This window comes from Ovis aries, chromosome 3 (assembly GCF_016772045.2).
Source record: "Ovis aries strain OAR_USU_Benz2616 breed Rambouillet chromosome 3, ARS-UI_Ramb_v3.0, whole genome shotgun sequence".
Taxonomy (NCBI): domain Eukaryota; kingdom Metazoa; phylum Chordata; class Mammalia; order Artiodactyla; family Bovidae; genus Ovis; species Ovis aries.
Window position 1 is genome coordinate 8,300,144 of NC_056056.1, and position 15,780 is coordinate 8,315,923.

At 53.1% G+C, this 15,780-nt stretch overlaps 1 protein-coding gene across 11 annotated transcripts; it reads left to right on the forward strand.

Moving 5' to 3' along the window:
• Positions 1 to 6,122: 6,122 nt before the first annotated feature.
• ST6GALNAC4 (ST6 N-acetylgalactosaminide alpha-2,6-sialyltransferase 4) lies at positions 6,123 to 15,291 on the forward strand. Of its 11 annotated transcripts, none has more exons than XM_042245665.2 (8): positions 6,225 to 6,257; positions 6,684 to 6,769; positions 6,892 to 6,955; positions 8,330 to 8,515; positions 10,844 to 11,256; positions 13,338 to 13,445; positions 14,285 to 14,379; positions 14,588 to 15,291. In XM_042245665.2, exons 3-8 carry the CDS (start codon positions 6,944 to 6,946, stop codon positions 14,998 to 15,000), a joined length of 1,227 nt encoding a protein of 408 aa, XP_042101599.1. In that variant the 5' UTR covers positions 6,225 to 6,257; positions 6,684 to 6,769; positions 6,892 to 6,943; the 3' UTR covers positions 15,001 to 15,291. The 11 variants fall into 11 exon arrangements, with proteins under 11 accessions (XP_042101597.1, XP_004005664.2, XP_027822208.1 ...); XM_042245666.2 differs by having other exon boundaries at positions 6,898 to 6,955; XM_042245662.2 differs by lacking the exon at positions 6,892 to 6,955 and adding an exon at positions 7,739 to 7,904.
• Positions 15,292 to 15,780: the final 489 nt, after the last annotated feature.

Consider the following 15,780-nt stretch of genomic DNA (forward strand, 5'->3'; position numbering starts at 1 on the left):
CTGAGCTGGCACAAACCAGGGAGCACTTATTCTGGCTCAGCAGGAAGTTGAGACAGACTGCGTTAAGGTCATCACTAAGAAGGTGGGTGGGCTGTGGAAACTCTGGTGGAAGGGCAGCACGGCAGGAATCCGGGGTTTGGCCCTACCTTCCCCTGGGGTCTGGATCTAACCGGGCTGAGTCAGGGCCCAAGACCTACATTCATGGAGAGGAATGGGTCAGTCTCTACCCACTTTGGGTCTCTGACAATGGGCTGAGGCAGGGCTTGAAAGGAAGTGGCCCGTCTAAGGTCTCATGAGGCACAGGACTCCTGGCTCTTCTAACTGGCTCAAGCAACACATTATCTAGCACTGTGTGTGTGCTGGACACCGTGCCAGTGTTGGACATGCTCTAAGAACATGACTGGCTTGACTGCCCACACAGAGATTAGAGGCTAGTGGGCAGGTGGGCCAGAAACAAGACAATGAATTAATACACAGTGTGATTTCAGAGTGTGACAAGTGCTCTGAAAAACAGAAATCAACTTGGGACAAGAGGGATGGGGGTTTGGTATCAGATAGAGGGGTTGACAAGGGCCTTCTAAGGAGGTGATATTTGAGCTGAATTACTAGAAAGAGCTGGCCGTGTGAATACAGAAGTCCAGGTTGAGGATACAGCCAGTGCAAAGGTCCTGAGGTAGGAACAAGTTCAATGCAATTGGAAATTGAAACGGCAGTCAGGGTGGGTGGACAGTGATTAGGAAGGAGGCAGGATTCAGAGTATGCAGAGCCTCACAGATCAGGGTGAGGAGAGAGGACTTTGGCAGGCTCGAATTGAAGAGCTTCATCTGAGGCTGCAGGACTCAGTGTCAGTTCCCCTGTGGATGTGCGATCCTCCTCTGCTCTGGGAGCCCAGGACCGTTGTGTGTGTCCCTGTCCCCAGGCAGTCTTAGCAAGGCAGGATATGCCTCTCTGCGGAAGGAATCGTCACTTCACCAGCTATTGTGGGCCATCAGTGAATCCATAGGGAACATCTCACCATTTTCTTCCCCTTGGAGTTGGGGCCACGTAGAGAGACTGAACTTAGGTGTGCCCAGGTTAGGGTGAGGCAACACAAGGAAGGCTTGTGCTCAAAGGATGCTCTGGGAGCAGGGTCGCTTCAACATCAGCCCTTCCAATAGGACGAGGAGCAGCACGGAGGTCTAATCACCGGCTTCGGGGAATTTGGCTTTGCATGTGGGCTTCCCAGGGAGTGCTAATGGTAAAGAACCCGCCTGCCAATGCAGAAGATGCAGGTTCAATCCCTGGGTTGGGAAGATTCTCCCTGGAGGAGAGCATGGCAACCCATTCCATATCCTTGCCTGGAGAATCTCTCATGGACAGAGGAGCCTGGTGGGCTACAGTTACTGGAGTCGCAAAGAATCAGACATGACTGAAGTGACTTAGCACGTACCCACATGGAGTGGATAGCCCTGGAAAGTTGCTGAACTGGGTGGAGGTACCCAACACAGATACCTTGCTATTGAATCCACATCAGAACTGCTGGGAGCCAGCACAGGAGATCCCACCCATGACAAGGCCATGTGGAGAGACCTGATGGGCAAGGTGGATCAGGACTCGAGGGATCCCCTGGAATGCTCGAGCATCTACCCCAAAAATCAGAATCTGTCTGTCATACTATTTTATGACTTTCACCAACTCCTCTGACATTAACAGGGGGCTGTCCCCGACCACCTTTTTCTGAAGAAAATAGCTTTATAACTTGCTGACAGGTTTATCCGGATTTTTTCAACTACAAATGTTTACAGCCTCCCAACCGTGAGAGGCACAGGAAGCTTAAAACATTCTAGGAATGTAGAGCCTTTCAAGGAGTTAAAAATCATTAGAATAGAATTGGTTAAGGGTTTCATTGTTGAGCCAATACTTGCTGCCAAGTTTTCATATCTTTTATTTGTTGATATAGTTGGTATATAGAAAAAACAGGTAGTAGCCCTGGCATTAGCAACATTAGATCTTTGAGTTAAGTACTTTCTTTGTTATAACCCACTGCACCTGAGTTCTATAGGAATGTAACTTTATTTAGTACTTTGCGGGTGATGCAGATTAAAGAAAAAACACTTCAAGGGAAAATTAGTTTTCTGGTTGATTAACATTTATCAAGGAAAAGAGCCATAAAATGTTAACAGGCCTCTTGTCCAGGAAATAATGTAAATCACCTGAGACCTTTTGCATATGGAAAGGTATGCAGAAAGAAAGCCTGGTATCGATAAGGGTCAGCCTGCTGCCCCTGCATGACTCTGCATCTTCCCTTATGTAAAACTTAGGGTATATAAGCTCCTTTTTAAAATAAAGTTACGGGTCTTGCACAAGCTTGGCCTCCCCATGTCGTACTTTCTCTCTCTCTTTCTCTCTTTTTCAGGCTAATTCCCTGGAATGCAGGGGCCCTCTGAGTTCACTTTCCTGCCTGGGCTTCTCAGACCCACTCGAGAAGGTGCCCAAAGTGGGGCACCTTCCGCTATTCGAGAGGGCGCGTGCAGCCTACATGAACAGAGCAAGTCTCTTGTCTGAGGCTTTATTGGCTTTTGGCGTAAACCAAGGAATATCAGCCTCTTTTCTCTCCTCTATTCTCTTAACTGCAAATTCTTTCCTTATCTCTCTCTATATCTATATATCTCTCTCGCCTCGCTTTCCACGCTTCGGATACCCTGGATCCAACCAGGGCTGGTCCCCGGTACAGAACCTCTTAGAAAAGAGGAAAATAGAGTTTGAAATAGGACCAGAGCAGGAGCCCAGGCTTTTACAGTGTGACTTCTTTTGTTACTATGTTTCCTCCTCATATTGTGTGAAACTCATAGGATTTAAACTTAGTAATTCAAGATGGAGTCACAGTGGCCAATGTGAACTTCCATATTAGTTGTTGTGAACTGTCCATTACAGGACTGTGAGTGTCTGAGTGTGATAAATTAACACTGTTGCTTTAGGGACTTCCTCGGATGTCCAGCAGTTAAGATTCCATGCTTTCCCTGCAGAGGGTGAAGGTTTGATCCCTGGTGGGGGAACTAAGATCCTGCATACCATATAGTGTGGTCAAAAAAAAAAAATAGTGTTGCTTTAGATAAGGGATTTGTTTGGTTCCTCAGAAAGACTCTACTGGCACCGAGACTGATAGAGAATAAGACTTCTTGGGGGCATAACTGTTACCCCCTATAGGCAGATACCTTAAAATGAGACCATAGTACTAAGCGACTTGAAGGCTCTTTGCTGGAGGACTCCCCGCTGCTGTTCTAGATGGATGCTCTGTTGGAGCAGAAGGTGACTTCCTATCATGTCTGTTATGAGACTGGTTCAGCTGGACCAAAACCTGCTGCTCACTAGTGCTGAGATGGGATCTTCCCAGTCTTCTCCTTGGACTAGTCTGTTACCCCCCTTTCTATTTTCCCTGCGTTGACTAACCCGTGTTGCCTGCTTTTGTTGTTGTTCAATCAGTAAGTCATTTCCTACTCTTTGTGACCCCATGGACTGCAGCACACCAGGCTTCCCTGCCCTTCACCATCTCCTGGAGTTTGCTCAAACTCATTTCCATTGAGCTGGTGATGCCATCCAACCATCTCCTCTGTCATTCCCCTTCTCCTCCTGCCTTCAGTCTTTCATCATTCAGTTCAGTTCATTTCAGTTGCTCAGTCGTGTCCAACTCTTTGCGACCCCATGAATCGCAGCACCTGTCCATCGCAGGCCTCCCTGTCCATGACCAACTCCCAGAGTTCACTCAAATTCACGTCCATCGAGTCGGTGATGCCATCCAGCCATCTCATCCTCTGTCGTCCCCTTCTCCTCCTGCCCTCAATCCCTCCCAGCATCAAGGTCTTTTCCAATGAGTCAACTCTTTGCATGAGGTGGCCAAAGTACTGGAGTTTCAGCTTTAGCATCATTCCTTCCAAAGAACATTCAGGACTGATCTCCTTTAGGATGGACTGGTTGGATCTCCTTGCAGTCCAAGGGACTCTCAAGAGTCTTCTCCAACACCACAGTTCAGAAGCATTAATTCTTTGGCGCTCAGCTTTCTTCCCAGTCCAACTCTCACATCCATGCATGACCACTGGAAAAACCATAGCCTTGACTAGATGGACCATTGTTGGCAAAGTAATGTGTCTGCTTTTGAATACGCTATCTAGGTTGGTCATAAATTTCGTTCCAAGGAGTAAGCATCTTTTAATTTCATGCCTGCAATCCCCATCTGCAGTGATTTTGGAGCCCCCCCAAAATAAAGTCTGCCACTATTTCCACTGTTTCCCCATCTATTTGCCATGAAGTGATGGGACCAGATGCCATGATCTTCGTTTTCTGAATGTTGAGCTTTAAGCCAACTTTTTCACTCTCCTCTTTCACTTTCATCAAGAGGCTTTTTAGTTCCTCTTCACTTTCTGCCATAAGGGTGGTGTCATCTGCATATCTGAGGTTATTGATATTTCTCCCGGCAATCTTGATTCCAGCTTGTGCTTCGTCCAGCCCAGTGTTTCTCATGATGTACTCTGCATAGAAGTTAAATAAGCAGGGTGACAATATACAGCCTTGACATACTCCTTTTCCTATTTGGAACCAGTCTATTGTTCCATGTCCAGTTATAACTGTTGCTTCCTGGCCTGCCTACAGATTTCTCAAGAGGCAGGTCAGGTGGTCTGGTATTCCCATCTCTTTCAGAATTTTCCACAGTTTATTGTGATCCACACAATCAAAGGCTTTGGCATAGTCAATAAAGCAGAGATAGATGTTTTTCTGGAACTCTCTTGCTTTTTCAATGATCCAGCAGATGTTGGCAATTTGATACCAGCATTATGGGCTTTTCCAATGAGTCAGCTCTTCACATCAGGTGGCCAAAGTACTGGAGCTTTAGCTTCTGCATCAGTCCTTCCAATGAATATTCAGGGTTGATTTCCTTTAAGATTGACTGGTTTGATCTTCTTGCAGTCCTGCAGACTCTTAAGAGCCTTCTCTAGTACCATAGTTGGAAAGCATCAATTCTTCAGTGGTCAGCCCTCTTTATAGTCCAACTCTTTGCCTGCTAATTGTGTACAATAAACCAAGTGACTCATGAATTGAATATTGGTTATGTTTTGTTTATCCCCAGTCCTGTGATTCTAGCCTGGTCTTACCGCTGGACCCTGCAACAAAATAGGGGCATTTGGGAGTTGAAAGTAGGTGGTCAGAGCCCTGGCTTTGCAGTGACTGCCCAGTTCAAATCTTGCTTCTGCCACAAGATGCCCCCACTTTGAGGTAGGTTCTATCATCAACAGAGGAGAAAAACTGAGGCTCATCTGAGGTAGTCCAGGTAAGGATGCCAGAAAGAGTCGGACATGACTGAGCAACTAACACACACAGTTACACTGGACTTTCAGATTTCTAACATGATTAGTGGCTGCTTTCCTGCGTAGTTCAACCGGTAAAGAATCTGCGTGCACTGCTGGAGACCTGGGTTCGATACCTGGGTAGGGAAGATCCCCTGGAGAAAGAATTGGCAACCCATTCCAGTATTCTTGCCTGGAGAATCCCATGAACAGAGGAGCCTGGCGGGCTACAGTCCACAGGGTTGCAAGAGTCGGACGCGACTTAGCGCTATCTTTCTTTCTTTTCTGAAATTCCAATATAAGTGCGCATCCGGTATTTTACTCGGCTACATCCGGCAACCCTATCAAGCTTGAAATCTGGAGCTGCCTGAGCCTAAAACCCCACTTGATAATCCCTGAAGCTCCCCACCCGCAAACTTCAGAAATGGAGAAATTCCAGTCCGGACCACAACAGAGCGACAAGGCACACAAGGCACCCTCTAGGTCTTTCCTCTGGGGGGCCGTCCACCCCCGCACCGCCCCCCCAACCCCCCCACCCGCAGGAGCTTGGGAGATGCGTTGAAAGGCGGAAGAGAAGAGATGCCGGAGCTGAGACTCCGCCCTTAGCTGCTGAGGCCGGGCCCAGACCCTGCGGCCTCTCCGCCCCCGCCCACTCCCACGCCCACCGTGCACGCCCCACCCGAGGCGCGCTCGTAGGTCCCGCCCAGCCCCGCCCCCAGCCCCGCCCCCGGAGCCTTCTCCTCTTCCCCGTCCTAGCAAACCCCGCCCCCGCCGGCGGCGGCGCACAATGAGTTTCCAGCCTCCAGAAGCTGAGGCAACGGGGACGGCGACGCCTCAGCCCCGGGGCTCCGGCTTCCTGCCCCGTCCGTCCCGCCCGCGGGCCATGGAGCTCCGAGCAACAGAGGGGGAGCAGCCGGCGCATCCCCGCCTGCCCTCCAGGTTAGCGCCCGAGCGGTGAGGGGTCGGTGGGATCTGGCAGTGGGGTGGAGAGCCCTTGTCCCGTCCAGCCCCAGGCCTCTCTGTTAGTGAGTTAGGCGTTGATGGGAGTCTAGGCTCCAGGCTCCTGCTGCTTATCTGACCCAGAATGGATGCGGTGGCCTTGAGCCCTGGGCTTCTCTTGTCTACCTCTCCTTCCCCATCTGTGCAATGGGGACTGGGTTGGCGGGAGGTTTCAGCTCCTTTAGGAAGAGATTACAGCTCCTTTAGGATGGGGACGGTGCTTGCCTCGTGTTTGGGGACTTGAGGGCGAGTGATTCCCAGAAGCCGTCTGCCCTGACCCAGGCCTGTATCCTCCCCTGCCTCAGTATCCCTGGGCAGTTTCCTCGGAGGCCTGGGACCCAGCTCTGAGTATCTGGGTCTTGGCAGGTCCCTGGCTCCCATCCCTTCCCAGCCTGATCCCGGGAGGCAGCAGCCACTGGCTACTGAGCGGCAGTGACAGCATGAAGGCTCCGGTAAGTGGCAGAAGGAGGAAGGCTCACAGGGGAGGTGGCTTCCGGCCCAGTGGCTTCTCCCCCCAACCCCCCAACTCCCCACCCCAGGGCTGACTGTCACTTCTGATTCCACTGCTCCTGAGCTGAAGGAGACCGGCAGACCAGCCTCAAAGTCCAGCCCTGATCTGGCAGGCTATGTGGCCCCAGGCAAGTGGCATTCCCTCTCTGGTTTCAGTATTTTGCTCCTCTTCTATGTATAATGGAGATAATAGTACTGCCTCCTATGAGCATCCAGGGGTCACCCAGGTGAGGCATCTCCCTGGGAGCAGGGTATGTTGTGAAAGTTCAGTTTAGCAGAGTCTTGAGTTTATTCAGGAGCCCCTGGCGAGAGCCTTGAATGTTGTGGGAAGTCAGCCGTGGCTGCCTGAATCAAGGTCTCTGGGTCCCTGCAGGCAGGGAACCAGGTGCCAAGCACAGCTTGAGGCCTCAGGGGCTGAACCCCCTCCTCCGCACAGCTGGTCTCACAGAGATTTATTTTTAGGAGCTGAAGTGGCTTGTGGGCAGAAAAGGGAGGGCCTCTGACAGGATATGCCCAAGGAGGGGACTGGTGGGGGCTACTTTTTCACCTCTGATTTTCAGAGAGCCCCAGCCAGCTGCCAGCTGGTTCCTGAGGCCAAGGGACCTGTGTCTTAGGCAGGCTGGGGACCGGTTAGAGCCCAGAGAGACACAGGTGGTGACCAAGGTGGCCCAGCACACAATGGCAGGCCAGGGTTGCGTCCCCCCATCAGGCAGCCCCTCCTTGAAGGCTCGGTGGAGGTATTCACTACATCCGCCAGCCGGGCAAGGGGCCAGGAGGGCTTCCTGGTTCACGTGGCCTCTGGGGACGTGGTTTCTGCAGGAGGGAGCCTCAAGGCTGCAGCTCTCAGTTCTTGAAACCGTTTGCTGAGTGACGCTTCCCTATATCCCCTTCTACTGTCTCTTTACTCACAGGTCTGCTGACCCAGGTCATGGTCATCAGCTGGGGGAGGGGACGGCTCTGGGTGTGCGGGACAGCCTGAAGCCGGGGTCTGAAGGGAACTGGTGGCCCTCCTGCTGGGCCATGCCTGTCCTCATGTGCACAGCACTTTATGGTAGTCCTTCGGCTGCTGTCCTCAGAGTGAGTTCCCACTGTGGGTAGTATCAGTTTCATAGAGGAAGCAGGCCCAGAGACATAGACAGGTATGCCCAAGGCTGCACAGGGCACCTCAGCTTTCTGGTTAAGAGGACGGTTTTTGATTTGGAGACCCCACCCTGCTGCTTTCTTACTGTGTGGCCTTGAGTTACCTACCCATTTTCATCCCCAATTGGTTTCCTTATCTAGAATATTGGGATAATAGGGCTTATCTCAGTCATGCATGGGTTCTGAACCTGACAGCCCAGAGGCAGGCCTGGCTAACAGAGACTGTGGCCTCTGCTGATGTTCTGGGAACTACTGAGCTGGGATCTGGACCCATGAGGCTGGGGATCCCAGCGGCAGCTTCTAGGAGCTCCAGCAACACCGCCCCCCGCCAGCTCACACCCCATGACCGCTGTCTCCCCCAGCGTCGGCTCCTGCTCATCGTCCTCTGCTCTGTCGGCTTCTCGGCTGTCTACATCCTGCTGTGCTGCTGGGCCTGCCTGCCCTTCTGCTCAGCCTTCTGCCTGGACCCCCACCTCTCTATCAAGTCCAGGCCCACCGTGCCGGGGCCTCTGCACTTCAGTGGCTATAGTAGCGTGCCAGATGGGAAGGTGAGTTTGCTGGGCAGCGTGTCGGGGGGTGGAGGGTAGGCCCAGCCCAGGTTGCCAGGGTTCACCCTGGCTCTCCAAGGACTGTGAGAACTGGGCTCATGTCAGGCCAGCCTGGATCCTGGACTTGGCTCCTCTGCTCAAGCTGACCAGTCCCTTTACCTCTCTGAGCTTCAAATTCTAGGAGGAAATTTTTTTTTTTTTCCCCAATTGTGGCTGCACTGCATGGCTTGCCGGATCTTAATTCCCCGATTAGGGCTTGAATCCAGGCCATAGCAGTGAAAGCGCTGAGTCCTAACTACTGGACCACCAGGGTATTCCTAAATGTCTTTTTTTTTTTTTTTTAATTCAATGAACATTGCCTGACTGCTCTCAGCTGGGTACTGGGGATAAAAAAGATGAGTTAGGCAGGGTGGCCACCTGGAACTCCTGGTCCAGCCTGGGAACCAGACAGCATCACGTCATGGTGGTACATGCAGCTTTAGAGTTATTAATAACTGTCCATGCACAACCCATCTGTTTAGCAAGTGTGTATTTGGTGCCTTAGATGTACTCTGCCTTGTGCTGATACCTGCTGGGGATACAGATCTGCCCCAGAGCTGTCCCTCTAAAGGAGACAGGGACAGTGGAGCCCAGGGGTGACAAGACAGCTGAGGCCCCTGCCCCGTGGCATGCTTTGCCAGGCGAGGTTCAGAACGCTTTACACCGCTCACCCTGATTTCAGCAGCCCCAGCTGGTAGGTTTCTCAAAGGCATCTCCCAACGACACCCGGTGCAGGAAGGTCCGAGCCCGGAGTCTGCCAGCTCTCCGAGTGTTGGTCAGAGGGAGGAGGGCTCAGGGACCTTGCGTTGGAGATCTGTTTCAGGTCTTCATCCCTCTGAGTCGCAGTTGCCTCATCTGTAAAAGGCAATCATTGTGGTTCCCACCTCGGTAGGGTTGCTCTGCAGGTCCAACTGCGTGATTCATGGACAGTATTTCGAATGGGTGCTGTATAAATCTTTGATCAAGATGCAAAAACAGCTGAGTTGAGAGGGAGGGACAAACTCAAGTGCCACCAGGTTTGGCCAAGAGGGACAAGCGGCGAGGTGGGCTGGGTAGACGCTGTCCCAGCTTCCGTGGTCTCAGCTAGTGTTCATTTCAGATGCTCAGGGCTCATGAGGACGTGGCGCCAGGATGGCCAGATCTCCTGAGTCTGTTAACAGAGCAGAAAATCTTAGAGTGTCAAAAGGGCTGATTTCTGTAGAGGATTCATTGTCTTAAAGATCCTGCAGAACAGGACAAGCAGAACACCTTCTGGGGCTGATGGTGACCTTGGATCTGAACAGACCACAGTTGTCAGCTCAGGCTCAAACTGAGGGCAGAATAAGGAAGTTTTGTTCTTTATTGCCAGGGCATGGAAAATGGGGCTACAGTCCTTAAATCAACACTGTGTCAGATGTAAACTGTCCCTGAGTGGGCTACAACTGTGTGTCTTTTATCGACTAGATTGAATGTTCCCATATACTTTACAGGCCTCCATAAACCCGTGTTCCCAAAGAGGGCATGGAGGTCTGGGGTAGGCAGCAAGTCTTCTCTCTGGGAGCCCTGACCTCCAGTGACAGTTTGCAGACTTGTTGGATCGGCTCCTGCCTCTTACGAGATGATGAGGTGGGGTAGTGCCCTCAGTCTGTGCTGATCACTCTCTAGGCATTTTTAATTGAATCCTTAAAACTTGATCAAGTAGATGCTATTTTCATCCCCTATTTATAGATGAGGAAATTGAGGCTCAGAGAGACAAAGTAACTTGTGTTAAGCACACATAACTAGGATGGGACAGAGCCAGGGTTCAGGCTCAGAACCAGAGGTTCCCAATGTTGTCATGGGCTTTTATTTATAAACTGGGACATGGAAAATGGGACTTGGGCAGAGGAGGAAGTGACTTAAAAGTAATTCGGAAGAGCTGAGGTTCATATTTACCTAACAAACATATAACTGACTCCTAGTCTGTGCCAGGAACTGCTCTAAATGCTTTATAAATATTGACTTATATAACCCTAACAAGAAAATGCAATGTAGGGCCTCACAGGGCCTTAGCAACAGAAACCAGGGCCAAAAATGTGGCTGATGGGGCAGCAGGGTCCTTGAGCATAGAATCTCAGCTCTGCCGCTTGTCACTGGTATGACCTTTAGAAAGTCATTCCAACTGCCTAGCCTCTGTTTCCTCATCTGCAAAAGGGGTTGATGAAGTCCTTGGATCTGATACAGGTGGTCAGGGGTATTCCTGGGTGGAGAAGGCAGGGTGGAAGCTATGTGCCCAGGACTTCCCTTCTTTCTCTCTACCTCCCCCTGCAGCCTCTGGTCCGAGAGCCGTGCCGCAGCTGCGCCGTGGTGTCCAGCTCAGGCCAAATGCTGGGCTCGGGCCTGGGTGCCGAGATTGATAGTGCTGAGTGCGTACTGCGCATGAACCAGGCGCCCACCATGGGCTTTGAGGCAGACGTGGGCCAGCGGAGCACCCTGCGGGTCATCTCTCACACAAGCGTGCCTCTGCTGCTGCGAAACTACTCCCACTATTTCCAGCAGGCCCGGGACACGCTCTATGTGGTGTGGGGCCAGGGGAAGCACATGGACCGGGCGCTGGGTGGCCGCACCTACCGTGCACTGCTGCAGCTCACCAGGATGTACCCTGGCCTGCAGGTGTACACATTCACCGAGCGCATGATGGCCTACTGCGACCAGGTCTTCCAGGATGAGACTGGCAAGAACCGGTGAGCGTGAGCCGGGGGGCTGGCCTGCTGGGGATCTCCCTGGCAGGTGGGGGCCTGCCTTCTCCAGGAGCCTCTGGTCCATTGACGGTCTGCTCTGTCTGGCACTGGGGCTCAGTTGTGATAGAGGCAGGCATCATCCTGCCCTCTATCTATGGGGACAGGAATCAGAGAAACTGTCATCATTGAATGACCGTATAGATGTTCCACATGGCGGTGAAGGGCGTTTGGCCTCACCAGTATACACTGTGGCGGGGCAGGGTGGGGGTTGGTGGTGGTGTTGGTGAGCAGTGTGGGGCCATGGCAGGGAGCTCTTCTCTTTGGAGGGGATGCTCTGAGACCTGAATTGGTTTCTGATGTCCCTTCCAGAAAATGAAAGTAACAGTGCCAGTTCTAACAGCCCTTTTTGTGCACCAGGTTCTGAGCTAAGTACTCTTGCCTTCAAGATCTCATTTTATCCAACGCCCCAAAGAGCACTTGAACTCCTGTGGCTTCCTCCTCTGCACACTGGCTACTCCCCCACCTCCCCAGCTCAGAAAATACACCCACCAGCCTCCAGTTTTTCAGTCAAACACTTGACTTTGCCCTCGACTCCCCTTGTTTCATCACCTGCCACATAGGATGGGCTCTCGAATCTCCTTCCTTGCCCACGGGTACCTCCTTGACCTAAGCCACCATCCTTCTTTGTTTTTTTTGGTAATATTTTTATTTTTTTTATTTATTTGACTGTGCCTGATCTTAGTTGCAGCACACGGGATCTTTGTTGTGGCATGCCAGATCTTTAGTTGTGGCATACAAACTCTTAGCTGCAGAATGTGGGATCTAGTTTCCTGACCAGGGATCGAACCCGGGCCCTCTGCACTGAGAGCACAGAGTCTTAGCCACTGGACCACAGGGAAGTCCCCACACTCCCCTGCACTTGCAGCAGCCCCTGCAGTCTGATCTCTGACTGCCCCAGTGAGTTCATCCCGCTAGTCACCTGGCCTCACCCTACAGCAGCTTCGCATTACATGGAAAATAAAGTCCAGACTCCCACCTCCTCCCCTCCCCGGGCCTTTGTGCCCTTGCATGGTCTGCCCCTGCCTGCTTCTGTGGCCTCATCGTCCGTCGCTTACCTGCTCCAGCCGCACTGGCCGTGGACATCCACACTGCTCTCACCTGCAGGCCTTTGCACATGCCGTTCCTCCCCCCAGATCCTCCCTTGTGTTCAATACGGATGGAGTTTCTCCTTGGCCCCGTCTGAAGGAACACCTCCTACCTGACATCCTTCATCCCATTCTTTTGTTTCCTTGTCTTCCCAGCATGTCTCTTCCAGCTGCCCCCTTCCTTGAGAATGTTAGTGCTGGGTGGGGCCGCTTCACCGCCAGCTCAGGGATTGGGAGGTGTTAGGTTTGAATGGCTGAACCACCCCACAGCCCTTCAGTAGAGCCCGAGATGAATGGCCATCGGCTGGGAAAGTAATCACTACTGGTGCTTTTGAGAGAGGCAAGGCCAGGTCCAGCTCCACGGTCCCGTGCTCTGAGTTGGGGGTTGGGCCTTGAGGGAGGAGCTGAGCTGACAGTATTCCCTTTCCATCACCACCTATAGTTACCCCATGTCACCCATGGGTCACTGAGGCTAAGAGAGGTTCATAAGCAAATTGGATGCCCCAGAGCAGATTCAGGGTTCAGGTTGAAAACTGCTTGACTCTAGACAACCCTCTTTCCTGCTTTCAATGGCTGTGTTTCTGCTGCTTTCTGCTGTCTCTGCAAGCTTGGTCCCTGAGATGCGGAGAGGGTCTGACCACGGCTGATGGATCATCATTGTTGGGGGCGTGGTTTGCTCAAGTCCTGTGTGGACGGGCAGAAGATGAACAGACCTGGGTTGGCACCCACGCCTACCTCTTGCCCACTGCTGGCCTTGGGCAGGACCTTCCGGCTCCCCAGTGTCCCCCAGAGCCTCTCTGTGGGGGTCGAAGTGAGAAGCCCTTGACTGGGAGGGGAACCAGTGCTGTGCGGGGAACCAGTGCTGAGGCTGGGGCCACCTTCCTTCCAAGTTGAGGTGGGGGACATGGCCAGCTGACTGTGCGTCCCTCCCCTGGCCAGGAGGCAGTCCGGGTCCTTCCTCAGCACCGGCTGGTTCACTATGATTCTCGCCCTGGAGCTGTGTGAGGAGATCGTGGTCTACGGGATGGTCAGCGACAGCTACTGCAGGTCAGGCCAGCCAGGAGCCAGGCGGTGGGGAGGGACACCATGTTCGGGCCCTACGCTGAGGGTGTGTGGGCTTCTGCATGAGTAGCCAAGGCACAGGCAGCCCTTGGGCCTGGTACCTGGTGGGAAGGAGCCCAACCTGTAAAACAGGCTGGGTCCCAACCTCTTCTCTGCCCAGGTGGCCTTGGGCCCGGCCGCCATCTGCCGGGGCAACCATTTTGTCAGGTCAAAGAGAGCAAATGACCGCACTGTCCTCCGAAGCTTGTGGAAAGGTTTAGCAAGAGAATGATCTACTGAAGTCCTCACCCCAGCCTCAGGTCTGCCGTGCGTGTCCGTGATCAGCTGTTATGCCTAAGCTTTAACCTGTGATGTTCTAGTTCAACACTGTCATAGCTCCCATCACTGAACTGAAGGGGCCCCACGTTTTCACCCTCTGTTTTTTGGGGGAACTTCTTTGCTGAGCACGTGGGCAAGATGAAAGTAGCTGCTCTCTACCAGGACGCCTGGCTAGACTGCCTGTGGGTAGGTGGGTGTGCAGGCCTGGCAGTTACATGCTGCGGGGAACCAGGGGTCCCTCAACCATGAGCCCGGCACCAGGCACTTTGCATTTTTTGACCTGTGGTTTTAGCTTCCCTGGTGGCTCAGACTGTAAAGCATCTGCCTGCAATGTGGGATGACCCAGGTTTGATCACTGGGTCAGGAAGATCCTCTGGAGAAGGAAATGGCAACCCACTCTAGTACTCTTGCCTGGAAAATTCCATGGATGGAGGAACCTGGTAGGCTACAGTCCATGGGGTCACAAAGAGTCAGACACGACTGAGCCACTTCACTTTCACTTTCAGCCAAGAAGGTAAATCACCATCCCCGTTTTACAGATGGGTTATTGAGGCTCAGGGTGTTTGTCTTGGCCTTGAATCACCCAGCTCACTCGCAAGAGGTACAGCCAGAGCTTGAACCCTCGGCCTTTAGAATCCTCGGGGGCTGCCCTGTTCCTCCTATATCTGTCTTGGCCTCCCTTGGGACCAGGCCTGTGGGACTTTTTGTTCCGTAGGGCTGGGTGAGGGTTGGTCCTGGCAGGTGGCAGGGTCTGGCGGGAGGCGGGCCAGTTGGGGTGCCTCACACCTGTCCCTCTTCCCCACCCGCAGGGAGGAGCATCACCCCTCGGTGCCTTACCACTACTTCGAGAAGGGCCGGCTGGACGAGTGTCAAATGTACCTGGCGCATGAGCGGGCGCCCCGCAGCGCCCACCGCTTCATCACCGAGAAGGCCGTGTTCTCTCGCTGGGCCAAGAAGAGGCCCATCATCTTTGCCCACCCATCCTGGAGGACGCAGTGGCCCCATCGCCACAGCGCCATCACCAGGCCTCTGTTGCAGCCACACTCCGCCAAAAACACTTAATTTATGGATCCTGCCTTCTGCCATGTGCCGAGTGGACCTGAGTTCCCTTCCAGCCATACCCTTGGGGACGCTTGGGAGCCATCTCGGGCTTCTAGACTTGGGGAGAGAGGAGGAGGCCTCTGGTGACCTTTGCAGCCTCCTCCCCACGCCTGCTCCCTGAGTAATCTGAGTCTTCGTTTTCAAGTTCTTCCCACCTCTGAGTCTGTCCAGTGGCCTTTGCCCTGGGGGCTGGTTGCCCCCAGTCACCAACACTATGAATTTCAACCGAGCACCAGCCCTGGTCCTTCCTCTCTGCACTCCCTCTCCACCTGCCTTTGGTGCCACACTTCCCAGGCTGGTTGCCTTCAGCGGGGCAGCCTAGAGCTTGGGGTTCGTTGGGTGACGGGGGGGCCTTTGAACTGTGACTGCCAGGGCCACCTCTGGAGTTTACGGGTAAATGTGTTTTCTGGAAGCTTGTCCTGGCTATTGTCATGTGTCTGAGGGTGGGGACTGGAGCTTCTCTGCTCACCACAATCCCATGACCTATTGCCTTGAGGGGAGACCTCCAACCAGCTGGCCTTCTGGCCGTCTAATCGGCCTGCCTGTTTCTTCCTCGAGAGCCTATCTGCTTCCCCACCAGCTCAGAGTGTGTGGCCCCATGGCAGCACACAGCCCAGGAAATGCCCCAGATCAGAGGCTTCCACGGGATTCCCACCCTTCACTGGGAGAGGAGTCAGGGTGGGAGGAAATTCCCCCACATCACGTTCCCTTCCTGGTTCAGGGTCAGATTCCAAGGGCCTGGCCAGTTCAGTTCCCAGTTAACTCTGGAGTTCGTTACACTGCCAGAAAGGGAAGGGGGGCGCAGGCCAGGCGCTTTCCTTCTCTGAGTAGCAGTTTGGTCACCGGTAAAGTGGAAAAGCAGACCCACCATGGAACAGGGGATGGACGGTGTGCAGCCACC

Excerpts from the sequence above, each read along its gene's own strand:
- ST6GALNAC4 (XM_042245662.2), top strand. The coding sequence starts at position 7,848 with ATGCCTGTCCTCATGTGCACAGCACTTTATGGTAGTCCTTCGGCTGCT. Across the intron at positions 7,905-8,329 it reads CTTCGGCTGCTGTCCTCAGA|CGTCGGCTCCTGCTCATCGT; the intron begins GTGAGTTCCCAC and ends TGTCTCCCCCAG. Across the intron at positions 14,380-14,587 it reads ACCCAGCTCACTCGCAAGAG|GGAGGAGCATCACCCCTCGG; the intron begins GTACAGCCAGAG and ends CCCCACCCGCAG.